This window comes from Microtus oregoni, unplaced genomic scaffold (genome assembly GCF_018167655.1).
Source record: "Microtus oregoni isolate MIOR12 unplaced genomic scaffold, Mior012 000023F_ref0000262, whole genome shotgun sequence".
Lineage (NCBI taxonomy): Eukaryota > Metazoa > Chordata > Mammalia > Rodentia > Cricetidae > Microtus > Microtus oregoni.
The window spans coordinates 14,134,302-14,156,165 of NW_024543082.1; the positions used below are offsets into that span (position 1 = coordinate 14,134,302).

Genomic DNA, 21,864 nt, shown 5'->3' on the forward strand with positions numbered 1-21,864 from the left:
TCTTTCTGCCTACACATCCATGTACATAGATTGTGGCAACAATAAAGTTGTGGTGAGGCTTCAATTTGCAAATTTGGCAACTGATAATGTACATAACCTTGTCTCTCCCTCACCCCTGACACTTACACAGTTTCTTTTAATTCAAGGTAAGGCAATCCCCTCTTCAGCTTTGAAACGTGTGTGACTACATTAGTATCCTCCCCATGCCCCGTGTGTGTGTGTGTGTGTGTGTGTGTGTGTGTGTGTGTGTATGAAGGTGCCTGTTGGGGGCAGGAGTAAAATATAAGCAGTTACAAATATAAGTTTAACTAACTTTAGAAATAAGATGGAATATAGATAGGACAGGCTCTAACTGAGAAACTCAGGGTTTAACTGAGAAAGGAGGAAGTATGTTTTATGGCAATAGTGAGATTTAAATTTATCCTTAGGAAGATATAGACAGCAGAGGAGAGAGAAAGTCAGGTGTTTACAATGGCGGAAATAGCTTAAGCCAGAATGCTGAAATAGGAATGAACACAGCCTGTAAAAAAATCACAATGAGAAGAGTGGCAAGGGGCTTAGAGAGAAGAGCACTGAAAATCTAGGTCACAGTATATGAATTTTGTTCTTTGGGCCAGAGAAGAGGCAGAATTACAAGGAAGGTCTGATGACTTCATTCACATAGCAGATAAATATTTACATACTGAGCTAGTCTGGGAACAATGAGTAAAACGAGAACCTTCCTGCAGAATCTCCTAGTTCTGTTTCAGAAAGATCTATGTGTTGTGGGTTTGTGGGCCACAGGGCTGACTGAGATGGAGTGCTAAGGAGAAGTGTCACTCCGGAGGGAGAATCTGAGCTGAACTTATCAGGAGAGATAAGGACTTTTAAATAAACTACAAAAACAGAAGGGTGACTTGGAAGGGTGGTTCAGTCTATAAAGTGCTTGTCTGGAAAGCACAGAGCCCAAGTTTAACCCCTAGAAGCCAGATAACAAAAGTCAGGCATGGGGGCCTGGGCTGGACCTGTGTGTGCCTCCTGAGGAGGCACAGATGAATCCCTGGGCCTCACTGGCCAGCCTACCCAACTTACTCCTGAGATAACAACAATAGATGTTATCTCAAAACCCAAGATGCATAGTTTCTAAAGAATAACAGCCTAGGTTATCCTTCACAGATAAAGGCAAACACCCCCCCCACACACACACACACCACTCACCCCTCCACTCACACACATGAACACACACACTCACACATATACACACCCATACCACTCACCCACTCACTCAGACTCACACTCACAACATGCACACACAGACTCCACACACATACACATGCACAAACACACCACTCATCCCTCCCACTCACACACATGCACAAACACACAATCACATACACAGACTTAACCCATAAAGGTTTGTGAATGAAAGAACAAGGTTAGGTACATTCACAGTTAGTTACTAAACTGCAAATTGAAGCCTGGTCAAAATCTTATTGTTTCACAATCTATGTACATAAACTCACAGGCAGAAAAAGAGCCTCAAAAGTTAGTTAAGGTGGAATAATCTTATAGAAGTAATGCACTGGTGTTCAAATGTTTAAGCAGAGTGACAATATTTCGGAAAAGGGCAGCAGTGGAACGGAGTGTGGAAGACCATTAAAACCTGACTTAGGGGTCAGACAGGTGGGAGAGAACACGGCCCTGAAATACAGCTGAGAGGATGAAAATGAGACACACTTCAAAGGTAGCATCCACATGTCATGGTGGCTACATACGTGTCTGGGGTGGAAACAGATCAGTCAGCAATTCAATACACCACTGTTTTCAGGAGTGAGTCATGAAGACAGGCTGGCGGCCGTGCACAGAGGACTAAACCCGCATTCATCTAAAATACTCAATTATACAGTAAATATTTACTCCTAGTGTTGATTCAGGAAACATAATGCTTTCGTTTATATAAGAACAGTTTACAAATGATACCTGAAAAACAAACACATTATTTTTCAATCAATTCTCCTGTATCATTTCTGTAGGAAAGACTCTATGACAGAAAATGCAGTCTAGGGGCCTCCAGTAATAATCCATGTGACAGATTATGAAAGTAAAGCTATGATATTACCAGCGTTTCCTAATTTACACTGAGATGCAAGCTTATTGATAGCCTGTCCCCTATGCAGGAATCTTACTAAAAACGACAGCAATCTAGAGAGCTGTTTGTATCAAGGGAGTAATGCCTTTTTCGTTTTCTAACTGCGCACACAAATGTGGTAACCGGTTCCAGCCTTGAGGAAAGGTGAACATTTTTACAAACTAAGAAATACAGCAAACACATGTGGTCTGTGCCAGCCCCACGCCAGGTGCCGTCTGTCCACAAGTTAGGTTATATTAATCTCAAAAGCAGCCTGGGAGAAATTGTGTCCCCACATTATAGATAAGGAAACAGCATCAAGGAGAGGTTAATTAACTTGCTTAGGGTCATGTGGCTAGCAACATACCGTCAGGACTTCCATCAAAGGCTATTTTGGTCATAGCATCTACCTTTAAGGCTGGGACTTGGAGCTGAGCAAGGACCTTGAAAAGTCCTTGTTCCCTATTCTTGCTAAGTCTGCAAGGACCAAGGTGGGAATAAGGATGTCTATTCAAGTGGGGATTCAGAAGCCAACGAAAGATCAAGCGCACTGTCTTTGACACCCAGCAAGAACTGCCTTTTGAGCCTTCTTGGAGCCAAGGGAGGCTGAGCTTTCTTCTCTAGCCCACATTCCCTATTCTGCTGTGGATGTAAAACTGAGGGCTGGTACAGGTTAGCTGCTAGAGAAATAAAAACATTTACTTAGCCATCAAGTCCCATCCCAGTCAAATGTGAGGCATTTTAATCCTTTCTCTGGCAAATTACCAACCACAGACTTCTCTCAGGAACACAGATAGCCCTACCATTCACATCAATGGTTTAGGAAAGGGCGGAAATGGCTCCTTCAAGCCAGGATCTGACTCCAGGGTAGATTAGCAGGCAAGTTGTATAGTAAAGCAGCACCTCCCCCCCTCCCCCCCCACGCGCCTCCCACACACCTGTTTTACAACAGAGCTCCCCCCTGCTACTCAGAAAGGACTTTTGGCTGAGAAAGAACAGGTGAAGTAAATAAGGTGAAGTAAAATAGCATTCAAATAATTTAAGGCATTCACCAGGCAAACCTGTCCCTGTCCCTGCTTTGATTACAGCACAGCAGACCTGCCTGGATGGCAGCCTAACATTACAGTGAAGCTCGCATTCTCGGGCTTTTTTTTTTTAAACTTCCCTTTAGCTTTTCCTTTGTAAGCTAAATAGTCTCTCATCCTTTTTACAATGAGTTTTTTCTTTCTTTTTTTTTTCTTTTTCTAAGTAATTAAAAGCCAATTGTGTTTAAGGCTTTTGAAAGACTTCGTCTATGCTGCATAACTCAGGACTGGGTTTCTAAAACCTCAAATTTAGCATCTCAAGGAAGAATAGTATCTATGGCATGTTTGAAAAAATGTTTTGAAATGAAGTGATGGGCATTTAAAAATAGAATTCGGCAGAGCATGCACAGCCCCTGCAGTTCTTTTCCACAGGGGCAGGAAAGTGACACGCCTACATTCTGCAGACTGAACAGGCTGGTTGTGATTCTGTAGGCTTCAGCACGGATGTGAGCGCCAGCAAGGCCACCATGGATGTGCGGGTAGCTTTCCCAACTGACAAATGTGAGGCGGAAACAGAATGCCCGCAAAGCTCACTGACACTTGCCACCACAACCTGCCCTCCCGAAGCCCGCTCTTGTCAGTGAACACGCTACTGCACACACGACCTTCAACGGGTCCTGCCTGACCCCCAGGACTTCAGCTCAGCACTGGCGACCTCCTTCTGGGGGAGCTTAGCTAGACGCCAGTTTCAAGAACACTCTGAAATTGGAGAATGTGGAAATTTGTGGTCCAGTCTCAAAGCCAAATATCAATTCATAAGGTTTTTCTAAGAAAGGCTATCTCAAAATCCAGATGAAACTTTGGGGAATCACGCATCTCTCATTAATTGTGGCTGCTTGCCAAAGGGATGCTTGGCAAACTCATAATCAGGGATAAGGAAGTCGCATGGGAACTCAAACAATAAGAATGGTTGTAAAGACATTGTCTTAGATCTAATGAATGCTCTGAGCAGCACGCCTCCCCCTAACAAACCATCTTCATAGCCCTCAGCACTGACCACCAGAGGAAGGGCCTTGTGTTCTCCAGAGCTTGAGCTATCTGCTGTGTTCTGATTTGCTTAGGCATTTCTTTGCAAGTAAAGTCAGCTGAGAACACTAATTCCATATGCCACAGTCTTCAAGTTGGTAGGTGCAGGCTTCAATATACTAAGACATTAAAGAGACAGTCACCAGGTCCACTCTCAGGGAAGGACCTGCCTACCAAGCTGCAGGGAGTGTGAACAGCAAATGGCCTCCTACTGTCTGCTCCCCAGGCTGTCTCACCTTCTCGGGCAGCCTGCCTCCAGGGACTGAGCCAGGCAGGAGTTTTTTCCAGCGCCCCTCCCCAGGTTGTCTGCACTGTATCACAACCAGACTCCTTTCTCTGCCCTTTTCTGCCCTCTGCCCTTCATTCCATCATTCCAATGACATGAGCACCTTGCCTCTAACCTCTGTCTTCCTTGACTGCTTCTTGAGAACATGACCCGTGTGATGTGCCATTTTTTTTTCTTCTTGCTCCATCTTTACCAAAACTCAGGAAAAAAAGACATTTTTTCTAAATCCTGGAATTGTGTTACTTAGCACACTTTCAGGGTTCTGGTATATATATATTCTTCCTGTATTTCATATGTGGTACACAGAAGAAACAACTACTATTGAAGATCTTTTCTCTATGAAGTCTAAATTACACCTTGCCTAAAACATTCCATATATATTATATACTCAGCACGTGTTCATTCAGTATTACTGATTATTAAGCAGCTTCCACACAGCAGGCACATGTTTTTTAAAGGGCAGTAATGAGCTCCTACTGTAGAGGAGTGTGCATTCTCGAGATGAGACAGACAATAACAGGCCAGTAATTAGTATAATAGAATACTGGTAGAATACAGAGAGAGAGGGAGAGAGAGAGGGGGGGGGGGGAGGGAGAGAGGGAGGGAGAGAGAGAGAGAAGGCGAGAGGTCAGAGAATGATGCTGGAAGCATCCACTGTTTTAAAGCCCCAGGAAAGGACGGCTTGGTTTCGCCAACACCTTCCCAGGTTTGCAGTCACATACATGCTCAGTGCATTGGTTTCCTTGGTAGACTAGCGACCTTACTGAAAGGGTATTTCTGCTGTGCTGCGAGCCCACCTGCTATATTAAACATAAGATCTTAAATCCATATTACCAACCTACACAGCAATTCTGTCTTGGGGAAAGAACAGTCTATGCCATTAGAAGCTGGAGTTCATCACAGCTGTCCCAGGCAGATGGCTTTAGTGGGCAATATGATAAGCCTGCCAGGTTTTTCAAACTATGAAAGGGTTTTTCTGTCTCATTAGCACTTCATGGTTGACCATCCACAAACACCTGGTGTTCAGACTTTTTCCCCCCATGAAAATGTCACAGTTTTAATTCCAAATGATATATATTATGTAATCTTTGCCAAATGAGCTGATATTTAAATAATTTATAAGCACACATATAGGAAGAAAACACTTCTTCATATAGCCCGACTTCAGTGACAAATTAAATTAGTGGTAGAAGCAAATGAGGCTACTTTTGTACTTCTCAACACTCACATTGTTTGCTCAAAGGGAACTCCACCTTCACAGACTATTCACCCCAACAGACATCAATAACCAAGCTTCTAAGAATAACTGTGGATCCATCTCTACTTTATTTTCCTTATTTTAGAAGACAGTGTCCTCATCATCTCCAGCACATACATCAAATGAATACGAGCATCATATTGTACTTTCTCCAAGAAGGAATCATATCATATTCAAACTCTGTCAAACCTATGTGGTGGAAGGGGGAAAAGACTTGGACTTTGAAGAAATATTTTAAACTTCGTAGTATAATTTATTAACTTTTAAAAATTTGAATACCTTGAAGTTATAAATGTTAATGTTTATACTACACAAATACATCAAAAGAGTAGACAGTATTAAAATAATTTGAATACTAAAAAGGGATCTGAAAATGTAAGATATAAATAAGTTTATTTGAACATAAATGTTAATATTACTTTATATAATCTTAAAAAATCAATAAAAATACATTCATTCACAGGGAAATTGGAAAATGGGGGCTTTAATTAGGGAGAGGGAGGGATGTCAAAACAGACAGAAAGGGAGGAGGGACTAACTATAACATTAAGAATGTTTGCTATACTGCCAAGGAGGGAAGAAACCAGATATGAAGCCTATGAACCACAACAGTGACCAACACGGCAAAGTTTCCCTAAAACTGCAATAGTGGTACTCATACCTTGGCAGTAACCAACAGCTCTCTAATAGGATTCCTGGTCCTGGAAACCTAGCAAATTACCTGAGGCCAGAAAGTCATCAAAATTAGAGGAGAAGCTACTACTGCTATGTCACTAAACCAGCATAAATCCTAACTGCTTTTTAAGCTTTTATCCTTATACCCACATGTAAATATAGTTCCCAACCCTCACTAAAGAAGTTCTTTACAACAGAAACCATTGTAGATGAAGACTGCTCGTTCGTCTACTGGCTGCCCAGACCCAAATAACCACACAGTAACAATATTAATTACAACACTGTTTGGCCAATAGCTTAGGTGTATTTCCAGCTAACTCTTACATATTAAATTAACCCATTCTATTAATCTATGTATCACCACAAGGCTGTGACCTACTGGTAAGGTTCCGGCATCTGTCTCCTTTGGCATTTATATGGCATCTCCTTAACTAAACCTACTCTCTCTCTAGACCATTACAAAAAACCAAAACCAATCAAAATGTAGAGAACAGCTGGCCACAGAACATCAGCCCCTGTGGATACATCTACAGCATAACTCCTACATCTAGGACTGAGGGAGCACTGCCGAAGAGGAGGCACCTCTTCTGGAAGTGCCAGAGGACCAAGAAATCTGTAGTGAGATTTGTAGTGAGTATGTTTCCTAGAAGTGACAGAGAAACTTCATCCATGACACTTCAATGATAAAGCTACTTAAACAAGACCCAAACAAGGTCAACACCAACAGATCTGCTAAGGCAGAAAGGGAATCTCACAGCCTCCACCCCAGACAAAGAGCTACAGGAACTAATCTCAGGGATGCTGAGAGCAGGAGAAGCTTTTCCCCATGAAGGAGACCCCTAATTGGTTATTCAGAACTAAGTGGTCATCCCTGTAATAATTTACATACAAGTAACAATGACTCAGAAGGTTGTATTTATGCTCATGCATAAGTGTGTGTGTGTGTGTGTGTGTGTGTGTGTGTAACAATAGCAACCAACAAAAGAGGAGACCAGGGATTTTTAGGTAGCTAAGGAGGAGAGACATGGGAGGAGTTTGAGGAAGGGAAGTTAAGCGAAGATAAATAACATAATTATATTTTACTTAAAAAATAAAAATAAGTTTAAAATGTTTTCCTTTATTGAACATGTATTTATTTATTCAGCACTTTGTGCTTTATGGCTTGAGAAAAATAAAAGGGACAATTATCCCTGTCATGAAGGAACTTATAAATCAGACATATGAGGACATGGGAAAGGTTGGCTCTTAGCTAGCATGTGATAAACATTTACTATATGATAGATGCCATTCTTATGCTCTGTTTATAACCATTTTCTTCACAGAAGTCTTATGAATGGGCTAACTAACATTTTCCAACAAGTTTGGAAATTTGTCCAAGGTTAAAATCCTAGTTAAGTACTGAGCTCTTGTCAAGAGAGCCACAACATTCCATTCCATTTCAAGCTGGGACACAAACATATGTGCACACACACAGGCATGCACACACACACATGGTTATACACACTCATGCTCACACACACTAATACACACACACACACACACACACACACACACACACACACACACACTGGTGATAACTACTAAAAATCAGCAATACTAATGCAGGAAATAGTGAGTAATAACAAAACATCTTGTGGTAGCTTGAGGAAGTTTTCATATAAAACTAGAACTAGATCCAAACTTGCTTTGAGGACTCAGACATGAAAATAGAGGGCAAGTAAGAATATATTGTACACATACATTTTTGAGGGTACATAGGTACATACTTTATTGAAATATAATATATGTATAAAATGCAAAAATGCCACATGTACATTTAAAATAGCTCATTGGCAGTATGTATACTCTCATCAACTGTATTAATTTTGTAATCAAAACAGAGGGAAAATCTGTCTTAAAGCAATGTTTGACCACATAATAGAATTTATTTTACTTCATGGAAATACAATTTAAGTGTTTTTCTACAAACAAAAACCATCCACTCCTGGTCTATCTCAAAGGATAATATCTTGAGAGAGAAAAATTTACAGTTTTTCATAATAAAAATGCCATCCAGCAAATACATTTTCAGTTTGCCCTACAAGCACTGTGTTGGTTTCCAAAGCAGGAAGCAGCCTTACTCACCTTTCTGGATTTTTTATGCTTGCTATAATTGTATACATATAATTGTGTACATGTATATATACATATATGCATATATTATATAATTTTCCTATGCATAGCATTATATATATAGGAAAACAATTTTCATAACTACTTTGCAAGAATTACACAAAATAATGTCTGGCAAATGACTTCTTCTCACATTTTCAGCAGAATACATATTGTTTATTGCTTGCCGATTCCTTGTTTAGCCAATGACACTTACCAAGTGATAGGTCTGGGCCTTTAAAACGTTGAGATCAATAAAGTTTTCTTCATTATCTGTCTCCTCTTCCTTTGAAAAATAAAAATTTTAAATTCATAAAAAGTTAAATATGTATTTGTAAATACATAATATTCTAAGCTAGCTAAGCTTAATATGACTGACTCAGTAAAGCATATTTAAAAGCCTAATAAATATTCATAAAGTAGGGCACAAAATTATTAACAGCCCATAATTTCTTTGAAGTTTTGATGGTGCCATTTAAAAGAACCTGTTTCTGCAGACAGTGAAGAAAGAAGGGAAGAAAAAGGGAGGGGAGGAGTAATTGCTACAATTCATGAATAAACATAAAAACAAGAGAAAAATAGGTTGAAGTGAGATGTATGAAACAGTGGAAAATTTTACTGGAGCAACAAGACTTAAATGAAAAAAAACGAAGGCTGAAAGACACAGGTAGTTTCATTTGTCTCAAGGACTAACTACATATAGATGGGCTTGAAAAAATATTTTATTTACCTGTTTGTGTCTCTGTCTGTACCTGTGTGTGCTACATGTGTGCTGGGGCTCACGGGAGAGAGGGGAAGGCTGAATGTTGGGTCTTTGGGAAGAACAGCAAGTTTTAAGCACGGAGCCATCTCTCCAGCATTGATGATACACTTTTCACCGTGTGAAGAGCATCCTGGCTGCTCAGGCTTGTGAAGGCAATGGATAATAGTGATGCTTGGTGTATGGTCCTCACATCCAGAGGGATCCCAACCTGGCCTCATCTGAAAGCAGCTGGTTGTGAGGGTGTGGTTAGGAAATGACCCTTTGAGATACAATATGCTCTATATAAGAAAATAAGCAGGGGGGTTCTATTAGCATAGAAAACATAAGCATCTCCTTCTCTTCAAATGTCATTCATTGTGGTGACAAGTGGCATAGTAGGGAAAAGTAAGCTAACAAGAATATTTCAATCTTATGGACACTGGCATCACAGTAATGCCAAAAAAAAAAAAAACAAAAAACAAAAAACAAAAAAAAAAAAAAGATCTTTGAGTCATCTGATCTTGTAAACAAAAATACAAGCAAACTAGGCCCAAAGTGAGTGTGGGCTGGCAAACATTTCTACAGGTAGGAGTGTTCAGAGCTGCAGTGGGAGGGTTCAAAGAGCCCTTGTCTTCAGACTTGAGAAAGGAGAGCCAGTGGTTCTCAAAATGTGATTCTGAGAACAGGAACTTTGGTATTGCCAGGGAACTTGCTGGAATGAAAGTCCTAAGGTTCTTTCCTAGATCTGTCCCACTAAAGTAAGACTTGAGAACTATGCCCTAAGCCTTGGAGAACTGAAAAGAATCCAGTAACTCACAAGACAGTATGGGCACACTTGATACACTGGCTTGACATTTGTTTTTCTTGAGGTGGGGAATAATGGGGGCAAAGATGTGCAGACAAAACTGAATTGTTTATATATCAAGACAAGTAAATACTTATACTTCTGAAAAGTGACTTAGGTGTATTTTGTGCTTCTACTACTTAACAAGAGTAATTCATTGAAATGCCAATGACTCAGTGCTCTTAGGAGAAACAAGGTCACCGTACTTTACCATGACCTCATCAGTACTGTTCACATAGGACATGAGCAGACATGTATACTCCATTGAACACTAAGGAAAAAGCTTTAATACTAGATACTAGCATGCGCCATCACCCACAGACAGCTCGAGAATTAAGGAGTGCAAATGTTGGCAGCACCATCACTTCTAATTAGCCACTAGGAAAATCTTTGCTCTGGTTCCTGTGACTTAATGATTCCGCTAGCCTACAGGTCTTAACTCCACTAGGAGATACAATGATGACGCTACTGAACTGCGTGCTAAGAACACTATTTGGCTGCTTAGGGCTCCCCACACTTCTGAATCAATAGCCATGGGAAGAACTACTGTGCTGGCTGCCAAAGGGAAATTATGCTGCAGTTACAACAGAGGTAAGACAGAGGGGTGGGTGTCTGGACCACAGGCAAGCCTTCAGTTTATCATTTAGCACTGCCATGTCCAGTAATTATGGCCACTGGGAAACTATAATGACCTAATCCAGAGAAGACTTCTGATGTCCCAGACCCTGTAGGAATGAAGGTTTGGATCACTACTGGGTAAACAACCACAGTCAGCTGCAGCGCTGAAGGTAGAGGGGTAGAGAACTGGCGGTGAATGAAGGCGGTTTAAGAAGAAGTTGCTAACTATGGAACTACGTGTAGGAATAAGGACCGCACTGTCATGCATATTTCTTCCACATTTATTTGCAAATATATTTCTGTCTTATCCTTTCTCATAAACTATAAGATACTTTAAGTGTGCGGTATAGTTAAGCAGAATTATGCTCCTGCTACTGCCTTTATTTGGAGATAAAATGAGATTTAAAGGGCTGCAAGTTGACAAGGGATGGAAATGTAGTAGCTAATTCTATGTGTCAATTTGATTAGGCATTGATGCTGAAATAATTCATTAAATATTATTCAGAAAGAGTCTTTGAGGATACTTCTAGGTGAAATAAATGTTTGAAACAATGGAGTTGAGCAAAGGGGCTGTCTTTTCCAAGGTGGGTGTGTCTCCAGCCTGAAAAGTCTGAAGAGGAAAAGCCACCAACAGGCTTTATGCTCCCCTTGCTTTAAATCAGGGCATCGACCTTCTGTCTGGGGTGTAAGATCCAGACGTAAACCTGAGGCATCACTCTCCCTGGGGTCTTCACATTCACACTGGAACTAGGCCATCAGTTATCCTGGATCTAACTTGTCAAGAGCAGGCCTTGGGACTACTCAGACCCCATAGCCGAGTTACTCAGTTCCACATAAACACTTTCTCCCAGCCAAGCTTGCAGTGCATAACTGCACTTCTAGTTAATCAGGAAGCTGAGGTGGGAATATCCAAAGTTTAAGGCCCTTCTAGACTTTATAGTGTGAGCAAGGTCCACTTAACCCTAAGTAAAATACAAAGAACAGATCTCAAAAAGGTGCTCCAGCTCAGCTCAGGGGAGAATACTCATATGGTATGAGGGAGTGAGGCTTTGGTTCCAATCCAATTACCAGCTCTCCAGGGGAACTTTGTTCTTTCTCTAAAGGTGTGTATGTGTGTGCGTGTGCGTGTGCGTGTGTGTGTGTGTGTGTGTGTGTGTGTGCATGAATCCTACTGTTCCGGTTTCTTAGAGAATCTAGACTAATCGGAAAATAAACGAATTTACTAAATATTATGAAGAGAACATTCCAAAGGAATTCAAACATAAATGGGCTCAGAAGAAAATAATTTTTAAAATAAGTTAGGATTCTCCATGATTTATCTCAGGAATTCAGAAAGCAAATTTCCTACCATTTCTTTGCTTAACTTTGCACCTTAATTCCCTTCCTGCTTGTTCTGAAAGGTATGCTCATACAAAGTGAGACTCCACGTCATCATTACTTTGAAGGACTAATTAGCAGGGTGGCTGATTTTGATTTGGCGCTTTCCAGCTGCAGGTCTCTACTTTCCGGATGACAAGAGCAGACGTGTCAGAAGTTATCTGTGCTATCCTTGAGCCATCCAAAACTCTGCCAACAGCATCAGTGGGTCCCTTACAGGGCTCTGCAGGTACAAGGCCAGTTTTCCTTAGCAACAGTGACAGGAGATGACAGGAGAAGGAAGAGAGGGAATAGCAGAGTGATGGGAGGAGGAGGAGGAAAAGAAAGGAACACATCCAGAGACTGGACAGAAAGCAAACGAGAAGCTCCAGAGGAAGTTCCTCCGAGGAAGGCCTGTGGTTTGGTCTTATACTGGGAGGTCTTTACCGCCTGGCTTGGGAGAATAGTATAAAGAGGATCTTGTCTAGTTTATTTCCCTAATTTCATAAACACAATAATTCCACTTTGACCTTTAAAAAAATTCATAGAAAAAATTAGCTAAGATTTTGAAAAGTTACACAACAGTATCCCTGAGAGAGTCTGTAGTCAAATACTGAAACCTTGACACACACCAAATCCCTAATGGCAATCTGGGGCCATGAGGGCGAGCAAAAGTGAGACTAGTACTTTTGAATGACAGCCTTGAAGTTAAATGTTGGCATATTAGAAGCAGGTATAGATTGATACTCTATTAGTTATTAAAAAGACCATGGACATACCCAAGTAAATGGGGAAAAATTGAGAATATATAAGGACTTTAATTCTGATCCTGAGTGGAAAGCCTACTGAACAATAGTTTAAACTTCTTTAAATGCCTAAATTCTCTTTCCAGTTCACCTGAAGCATCCCCACCTGATCCTAGAAGATCTGCTTTTCTGACAGTTGCTGGGTCACACCTGGTTCCTTCCTGCCTTCAAGCTTCAGAACACACTTTAACACAGCTACTGACTGTTAAACACACACCAGGAGTTCCATAGCTACAGGCAGAATTGATGGCTGTGCTTTCTTTTGCCTTGATTTTCAAATTTTATCATATTAAAAAATATTTGTTTTAAACTGACTAGTTTTATAGTGGTCTAGCCTGAGAAGCAGAGGCCAGCCTGGACTACATGGTGAGTGTTCTAGGCCAGCCTGGACTACATGGTGAGTGTTCTAGGCCAGCCTGACTACAGTGAGATTCAACCTTGGGAGCTAAAAAAGCAGCACAGTCATGTAGTGTTATGTATCTTAATACGGTTAAAAGTAGCCTTAATACTTCTAATAAAATATACATTAAAAAGCTTGAAAGTACAAAGAAATATTAAACAGAATCATCCATAATTATTCTATCCATTTATAACAAACATTAATATACTGGTATTTTTACATATCTTACATAATTACAGTCATGATGCCAGCAAATTTTGTAAAATGAAGTACAAATTGTCATTCTCATATCAGTAATGTCTGTAATTAAGACATGCCATCTACATAATATTCTATTTGCGTATAACGCTATTTAACTCTATGACTACTTGTTAACTTTTACTATTTAGATAATCTAACAACTAGCAACTTTATAGTTTATACTAGTTTATTTAAGTTAAAATATAGAGTGGATTATCTTCTGATTAAAAAAATGAAATCTTGAATTGGTTTGTGACAGCAAAATACTACATAAACTCTTTCCCCCACCATGTGTCCAGTTCAGATTACATGGATATCTTCTAAAACATTCAGCTCAACCCACGTCCAGTTCTATGAAAGGATCACTTTGAGAAATGCTTTTCGGTTTCTATTGTCTTACTACACCAACTACTGTAGAGAACTGATTATTTAGCTTCATACCATGAATAGGAAATTAAACATGAAAAATATGTAGATGGAGCCAAACAACTTAAATAATACTGGTCACTTAAAAGCATTTTAACAAAATTTCAGCGGCAGTATTCACCCTAATTGATAAAAATAAAGGAATTCCTTAAAAACAAATAGTAACTGTAGGAAGCAGAATACACTAATTATAAATCCTTAGGGCATTCTGAAGATGATGTGTTTTGTTATGATATCATCTTGCTATGTGGCCTAAGTCCCAAAACATGCTGTGCAGTAGATACAGGCTTTTAACTGAGGACTCTCTAATCTCTGCGTCCTAAAATGTGGTGTACACCACCACATTCAGCACAAGATGAACTGTTAGCTTTCTGCTCTAGATTCTTTGTTAGTTATGGTTTCTCAAGGTCAAGCTCAGTTGTTAATAAAACACTGTTCATATAATTAGTGATTTATATACACGTATATGCATACATGTGTATATATCTATATATATATATACATATATAAACAGATTTAGAAACTCTTCTAGAACTGACTCAAGACCATGAACATGAACTTAAGCAAAGGCCTAAAGGATTGATAATGGCACTGGACGTAGAAAAACTAAATGCATTCCAGAAAAATGGAGTAGGGAATGAGGAGAGGGAAGGGGCGCCATGGGCAAGGCTAGGCAGCTCAGCTCCACACTTACCACAAATTCTTCATCCACTTTACTTAATGTTAATTCTGCATCATCTTCTGGGACAGTTTCTTCTTCTAATTCTTCCACTGGGTATGATGGCCTGAAATACCAAGATATAGTGAATGTTTAAAAATAATTCAGTAAAAATACAAGTCTAATGAGGAATGGGAAAGATGCTTCCATATGAGGCTCTGTTCCCTTCACTAATGGCCAGTCAATGTTTTGTTTCTTTCTGAAATTTTCAGTGTTAAAAAAAGCAAAGATACCTATCTCTAAACATAAAAGGCACACTGACAAAAATAAGTTGATTCTGATTATACTGCTATCATATACAAAACATATATATATATATATGTGCTATTAGCTATCATATATATACACACATAAAATGCACACTATATAATATGTATATATAGATTATATATAATATGTAATATAATATGCATTATGTTCCAATGAACAGCAGTACTACAATTTAACTATCAGTCTATGACTAAAACATTGGGATTGTTTCTATTGTTATTAAATGATATTGCAAAAATCATATTTGTAGATTTATTACTAGACAGATCTTTAAAATAGATTTGTCCATGTGGAATGGCTACATCAACAACTTTGTACATGTTATTGTTTTGATGAGTACTGACAAAATTGGCTTCGAAAATGCTACCTTAATTTATACTCCCAAGAACAGTGAGGGATGGCATCTCTGTTTCAATATGTTCACCAATATGTGTAAAATAATCTGTGCCAATAAAACAAATGAAAAAAATCATTGTGTTTTATAACTGAATTACTTTAGCATGAGACTGATGGAACAACAACTTTATAATTCTAATTGATTATTCATTTTTTTCTGAGACACACATTTATACTCTTTGTCTTCCTTAAATTAAGAAAATCAATGTTCACCCAATCTATGATGTTGCCTAGTTTCATTACTTAGAATCCTGAATAGTCAAGACTGTTATAATTACTACTGGATAGATTTGACAGCATTGTCCTGTCCAGACCCTAGACTTTACATTATACATTTACAGCGCTCTCTCGATCCACACCTTCTGCCAGCCCTCTGATCTCTCAGTGTGCCTACGGCTCTGTTTTTCAATTCACATCTCTGAAATCTGCAGTTTGTTTTTATATAGGTAATAAGATTGATTCTTATTTCTAAAATCCAGTTAGTGTTCCCAACATTAAGTATTGGACAACCATTTCTCCCTTAAGGTTCACTTATTTTCACAGTAAAAACACTCAGATGCATTCACATTTATTTTGTCAACTAATTTTAAGAATCTGTATTTCAAACCTATTAAGACAATATAAAAATTAACATGGAACAGGAAGCAAGGAAGGTATTATTAAACAAATCAATCTTGTACAATAAACTTCCCAATTTTTCATTAGTTAGAATTAGATAATTATCTCAAAAAATGTTCTTCTAAAAATAGTTCCACATTTGTATAAAATAATCATTCATAAGAATGTTCTGTGTAGTTTATGTATTACAGAGGTGATGTAGTTTCCAATTTTTACTACTTTTTAACTTTCTCCTTTCTTCTTCCATGCATATATAATTCTTACAAATTATCCAAGTGATAACTCTTAGGCAGAGACAAAGATTTTACTAGAGACAAAGGAAGTACAAATTGAATAGTGGCTGAGACAGTAATAGCTTGGAATGCAATAATGATATACTGGGCTATGGAGTTAGTAACTGAGAATCTAGGGCAGCACATATGTAATTTATCTTGTTTTGACACCTAACCAACAGTATTAGCTGTTGCAGAGTCATTCTTTACAATGTACTGAATGGACATGTTTGGGTTGATGTAAAGGAAACTATACCATTTTAGATTTAAAGTAAATGGATATCAGTTATTTAATATACTTCAATCCAATGGTATCATAAATCAAGGAATTTTTTTAAATTTTTGAAATTAATTACATCATTTCCCCCTCCCATTCTTCCCCCTAAAATCTCCCATATACCTACTCCCTTGTTCTTTTTCAAATACATGGTTTCTTTTTCTTTTATTGTTGTTGTGTATGTGTGTATAAATATTCCTAAATACATAAATACAAGTTGTTCAGTCTGCATAATCTTCCCTGCACACACACACACCTTTGTAAGTTTTTAAAAATACTTCCTAAAAGGAAGTAGATTTTCATCTAAATGCAATTGCATATGTATTAATATATTAACATGGAGTAATATATACCTCTCTATATACAGAATTTTGTTCAAATATAAATCCAATACTATGTCATATTTTATTTGCACCATGTCTTTCACGTTCTAACCTATCAACAATCCAAACTTTCAAAATATGAACTGAATATGTTTTAATCATACCCTATATAAACCAATAGTTTCTGATTTTATTCATTCATCAATACTTACTGAATATATATGACAAACTAAGTATATTTTGTATATTGTGCTAATTACCACAGAATACGTATGATGAATGATTGGCAAGATCTGTAACAACAAACTCTACACTGGTAAATAAATTATATTAATAGCACAAAATATAAACAATGTACTTTCAGGTCAGAGAAAAGCTATGGACACTGTCCAAGAGGATGTCAAGTGGCTTCTTTAATGTTATTCTAGTCACTAAGCAAAGAGAAAAGAAAATCGCACACTTGGTACTATATAAACTTCCTTTTCCATTTAAATACGAGGCTTTTAGTTAAATCAACACACACGATGGTCGTGGGTATAAACAAACACAGGTACAAAGAGAATTTGAGAAAGTTTTTCCAAATCGGCAAGGATGTACGCAGTTATAGTTAAACCTTCAATAATTACAAACAGGGAAGTGGCCCTGGGATGGTCAACATTACTTCAGAATAGATTTGGAAGACATCCTGATGTTCGTCTAGACTTAACAATCGGAACCACTGTCAGTTCAGAACAGTCAGCTCTTGTCGGCTCAATTAAACAGCTCTGCACTTCAGAAAAATGGTAATTACATAGCATATCTTCCTGTCAGGTAATAGTTACCTTTTCCAAGTGAAACCAATATATTTTAATGCTTCCTCAGCTAAACAGTCAAGAACATAGCATACATGTTCTCCACAACCAGCCTTTAATTTTGAAGGAGGAAAATCTGCAGTCCTCCCCTGAAAAGATAAAGATATTATTTGTTAGATGTCAAGGTTGTGTCAGCAAAGAATCACTGAGCACATGTATAATTTTCCACTTTTCCAATGATTTCAGAAAAAGGTAGTTGCTTTTCTTCTTTGACATTCATTTCTTAAGACTCTTCAATCCATTGATACAGTTACACAAAGGAAAAATCAGGTATTTTATTGTTCAAAGTACCAAATTAAAATGCAGTTACATATAGCAGAAATACAAATTAATAATAAAAAAGCAGTAAAACTACTCATATGTCAAAATATATTTTTTAAACAACAACTCAGTGACTCATTTATTAAAAATTAGCAACCTGTACCAAAATGTCTCATTGCCTTTTCCCAGAAAAAGTCAAAAATGAAAATACAACTAAGGACACCTAATAAATTCAAGATCCTTTCAAAGTGCAGGGTTTGGCTTAGCAATTCTTAATTTCCCTTTGAGGGGAAGAACTAACCAATCAAATAACTGTTCACTTTTGAGAGCCAAAAATAAATAAATAAATAAATAAATAAATAAGACAAATATTATTACTCTCGGCTAAAGAGAGTCTAGAGTAACATTTTTAGAAGTGAAATTCATGTTATATGTAATATCAACCATACTGAGAAGGTCTTACTTTAAATTAAAAAAAGCACCATATATCAGTCAACTATTATCTGTCTGTCTGCTAGTCCAGAAGAGTCATCTAAAAGGCTAACATCTGTCACTGATGCTAATATCGAAATCCACAGCTTCAGAATACTTACAAATGCGCGAAGCTCAGACAGTATGTTAGAGATAGTTGCATTGGGATCGTCGTATTCTTGAGGCTGCTCAAAGGGACGCCCTGTTTTGTTGATCAGCCATGCAGCAAGAGTGCAAAACATGTAGAACTGCTCACCTGGGTTGGTGGGCAGAGCAAAGTAGTGTCTGTTTCAAAGCAACGGAGGGGGAAGGGTGAGAAAAAGCAAACCAACTAGGAATAAGTAACACAGTCCAGTCCAGAGCTGCAAAATTTGCATCTCAAGCAGCCTTCATCAACACTCTTGAACTCCCCAAGTTTCAAATCAGTATCAGGGGCAATCACTAAATTATACAAAATATTTCCAACCAGGGCATGGAAGGTAATATATTTTGGAGAATAAATACATCAAGCTTTTGTCAAACTCAACTTAGGTGATTGATTATAAGTGAGTTCCCCTAAAAAATGACAATTTTGGATTGCGAGGATATTGGAATTTAAGAGCCACTAATAACGTACTGTGTTTATGCTGTTTGTGACCTATCAGCTATGTCAGACAGTTGTTTTCATCTTTGTTGCAGACTCAAACTGGATTCTAAGCACTGCTATGGTGAGAGTCAGGTCTTGCCCCATTCATGGATAATCAAAACTTCGGGTACAGAACGTAACAGGTACATTTCAAAAGTTCCCAACTTAGATGGTCCAGGGGTGCAACAAGGATGAAGCACCTTTGCCACGTCCCCCAGCATCACAGCTGCTGAACTTTGTTATACCCCTTATTGTACTGAACCTGCTCCAGTGAGGATATGATGTATACAGACCCATAGAGGATAGAAGAGGATATAAAAGGTATAAACAACATCACTCAAGAAAGTTGAATCAGAGATCTGCTTTGCTTTCTTTGTGCAGCTATCACTATTAAACTGATACATATATACAGCCATTATAACCAATGGAAAAAAATCAGTGGTCTATACTTCTATTTTTCTAAACTTTTTCCATCAAGAAATTATTTATGTTCTAAAAGAAAATAGAAAGCTAGGAAATTTTAAAGGGCCACGAAGTCTTTTCAGGAATAGGCTTACAAAAAATTCTGTCCACTAACAACTGTGTTTTCCTTATCAATGGGCATGCCTCACAGACAGAGGGATGGACACACTGACAGGTATTGTGGGTCTGTGATGCTGGCTCCCAAGCATGAGGGCACATCAGAACCACCCAGAGGGATGTTGTTCTCCAGACCTTGTGAAAAGGGACACCTGGACAAGTGCTGGGGAATGTCTTTCTCCAGTCCCATGTGATACTGACCTGCCGGTTGTGACACTGTCAACCACTGGATAGAATACGCACACACAAATCCATGGTACAAAGTACCTCACTCACAACTTGAGGTTCAGTACAGCAAAGTATTAATAGTAACATAAGGCCAAAATCCTTTTGTTTGACAAATGCATTTGGAAAACATTAACACAGTTTTATCAACACCAAAAATGTTAGCCATCTATATTACTATGATCAATTCGTTTTAAATAACAATCCAATCCTAAAACTTCTTTCAGGGATCAGGATCAAGATGCACTTTCTTCTCTAACTTTTCTCCTTTTACAGACTAACTTAGCACCATGGAGAGTCTGTGTATCTTTCAACACAAGAGTCTGGAAAGAGAGCAAGATCTGAAAACTGAGTGAGCAATTTATTTGAGCCTACCTGTAGACAGTAAAAGAAAGTACTCTAGATAATTCTTTGTATTTGCTTCTTAAAGGATAAAGCAAATACAAACGTTATAGAAACAGCAATGAATCACAGTTATCACTAAGCTATCATGATTACATGAGAGGGTGCTGCCTCTCACTCTGGGCACTGCCTTCCGGATATTCCCAACTTTTTCTACCACAGCAAGCACGGGACTTTAGGTTCTATAATGCGGACCATTCCAACACTTTATATTTCAATTGCCTTCTCCACTTTCCAGTTTCTAAGAGTATTGCTGCTGCAAAAGCATTAAGTCTTTTGAACCGCAGTAATTAGTCCTCAAGTTTACTACATAAAAAGTGCTCCTCAGCAAAATCCTAAGTACCCACAGTTGTTAGTTTACAAAGTCTAGCAAAAGAAAACAAAGATCTCAATGATAAGGGCATTCGTCTCTAGAGATTAGTTTTTCTATCCTTTCTACTGTGGGTATTTTATTACCTTTAAAACGAGATTTGTGTTTGGTTTATGGTGTGTATATGTTTTAAAGAATGGGCAGGCTGTCTTCCCCAGGCCATTACAAAACTTGTTTACTTTCTCCACAAAATGACCAAGTCTGGAAACTTCACCTCGCTCCGTGCAGAAGTTCCTTTCCTGAGCAAGGAAGGTAGAGAAAGTGCGGATCCGAGCCCAGGGTCTTCACCTCACGGAGGAGCGTCCCCTGGGCCCGGGCAGCGCCGGACACCGCGGGGTCAAGGCACGCACCTGGACGGGGGCTTCAGATTGCTCTTTCGGAGGAGCTCCTCCTCGTAGTGGAGTAGCTTCAGCTTCTCCACCAGGTCCTCCATCACCACGAACATGTGGTAGGCCGCACCGGGCCCGCGCTCCACCACCGCCTCCCCTGCGCCTTCCCCGCGAGCCCGAGACACCCCATCCTCCAAGCCCGACGGCGGGATCACCGCTGCCGCGGCAGCCATCGCAGCTCAGATCCACAGCGCCCGGCGTGGGCTCGGGCCAGGATCTTCGCGGCCTCTGCCGCCAGGACCTCGTACCCCACACAGCCGCCACCGTTACCTGGCGACCGCAGGGCCGACGGTCACCAGGGCAACGAGACCCCGCCTCCTTCACGCCCAGCCTCCCTTTCTAAATTCTCGCCAACCAAGACTGAATTCCTACATGACGTCGCTCTATGCCCGCCCCCATCCTGAGAGGGGCCCCGCCCAGAGGGCGGGGCTACAGTTCTTCCGCCTCTTTGGCGACTCTCCCTCGCTCTTTAAAGGCACAGGATCAGCGGCTGTTCAGCTCTGCAAGCTCAGTGCAGCCTAGAGGAAGCACAAGATCTGGTGCTTTGCTCAGAGCTGATTAATGAGAGTGGATATCTGGTCACCTGGGTTCAAGGACTGACACGAAGCGGAACACAATAGTGAAGGGTACTCGCCCACTGATCCTCAGTTTTTGTAGTTGTGAAACTCGCTGTCCTTAGTTTCAAGGCATCTCAGAAATTCCTACCACAAGACTTCTTTTGTCTATTTCCTAACTTAATAGTTTATTAGGTAGTGCTAGATTTAATAGCTAAATAAAACTTGAGGTCATACTATGAC

At 39.3% G+C, this 21,864-nt stretch overlaps 1 protein-coding gene across 3 annotated transcripts in view; it reads right to left on the minus strand.

The window, feature by feature from the left end:
* Positions 1-21,377, minus strand: part of Ift57 (intraflagellar transport 57) — a 58,087-nt gene extending 36,710 nt beyond the window's left edge. For all 3 annotated transcript variants that reach the window (XM_041673046.1, XM_041673045.1, XM_041673047.1), the window contains exons 1-5: positions 21,029-21,377; positions 18,600-18,762; positions 17,716-17,834; positions 14,715-14,805; positions 8,806-8,874 (exon numbers count right to left, since the gene is read on the minus strand). In XM_041673046.1, the coding sequence (XP_041528980.1) occupies positions 8,806-8,874; positions 14,715-14,805; positions 17,716-17,834; positions 18,600-18,762; positions 21,029-21,240 (654 nt within the window). In that variant the 5' untranslated portion in view covers positions 21,241-21,377. The remainder of the gene's footprint in view (positions 1-8,805; positions 8,875-14,714; positions 14,806-17,715; positions 17,835-18,599; positions 18,763-21,028) is intronic.
* Positions 21,378-21,864: the final 487 nt, after the last annotated feature.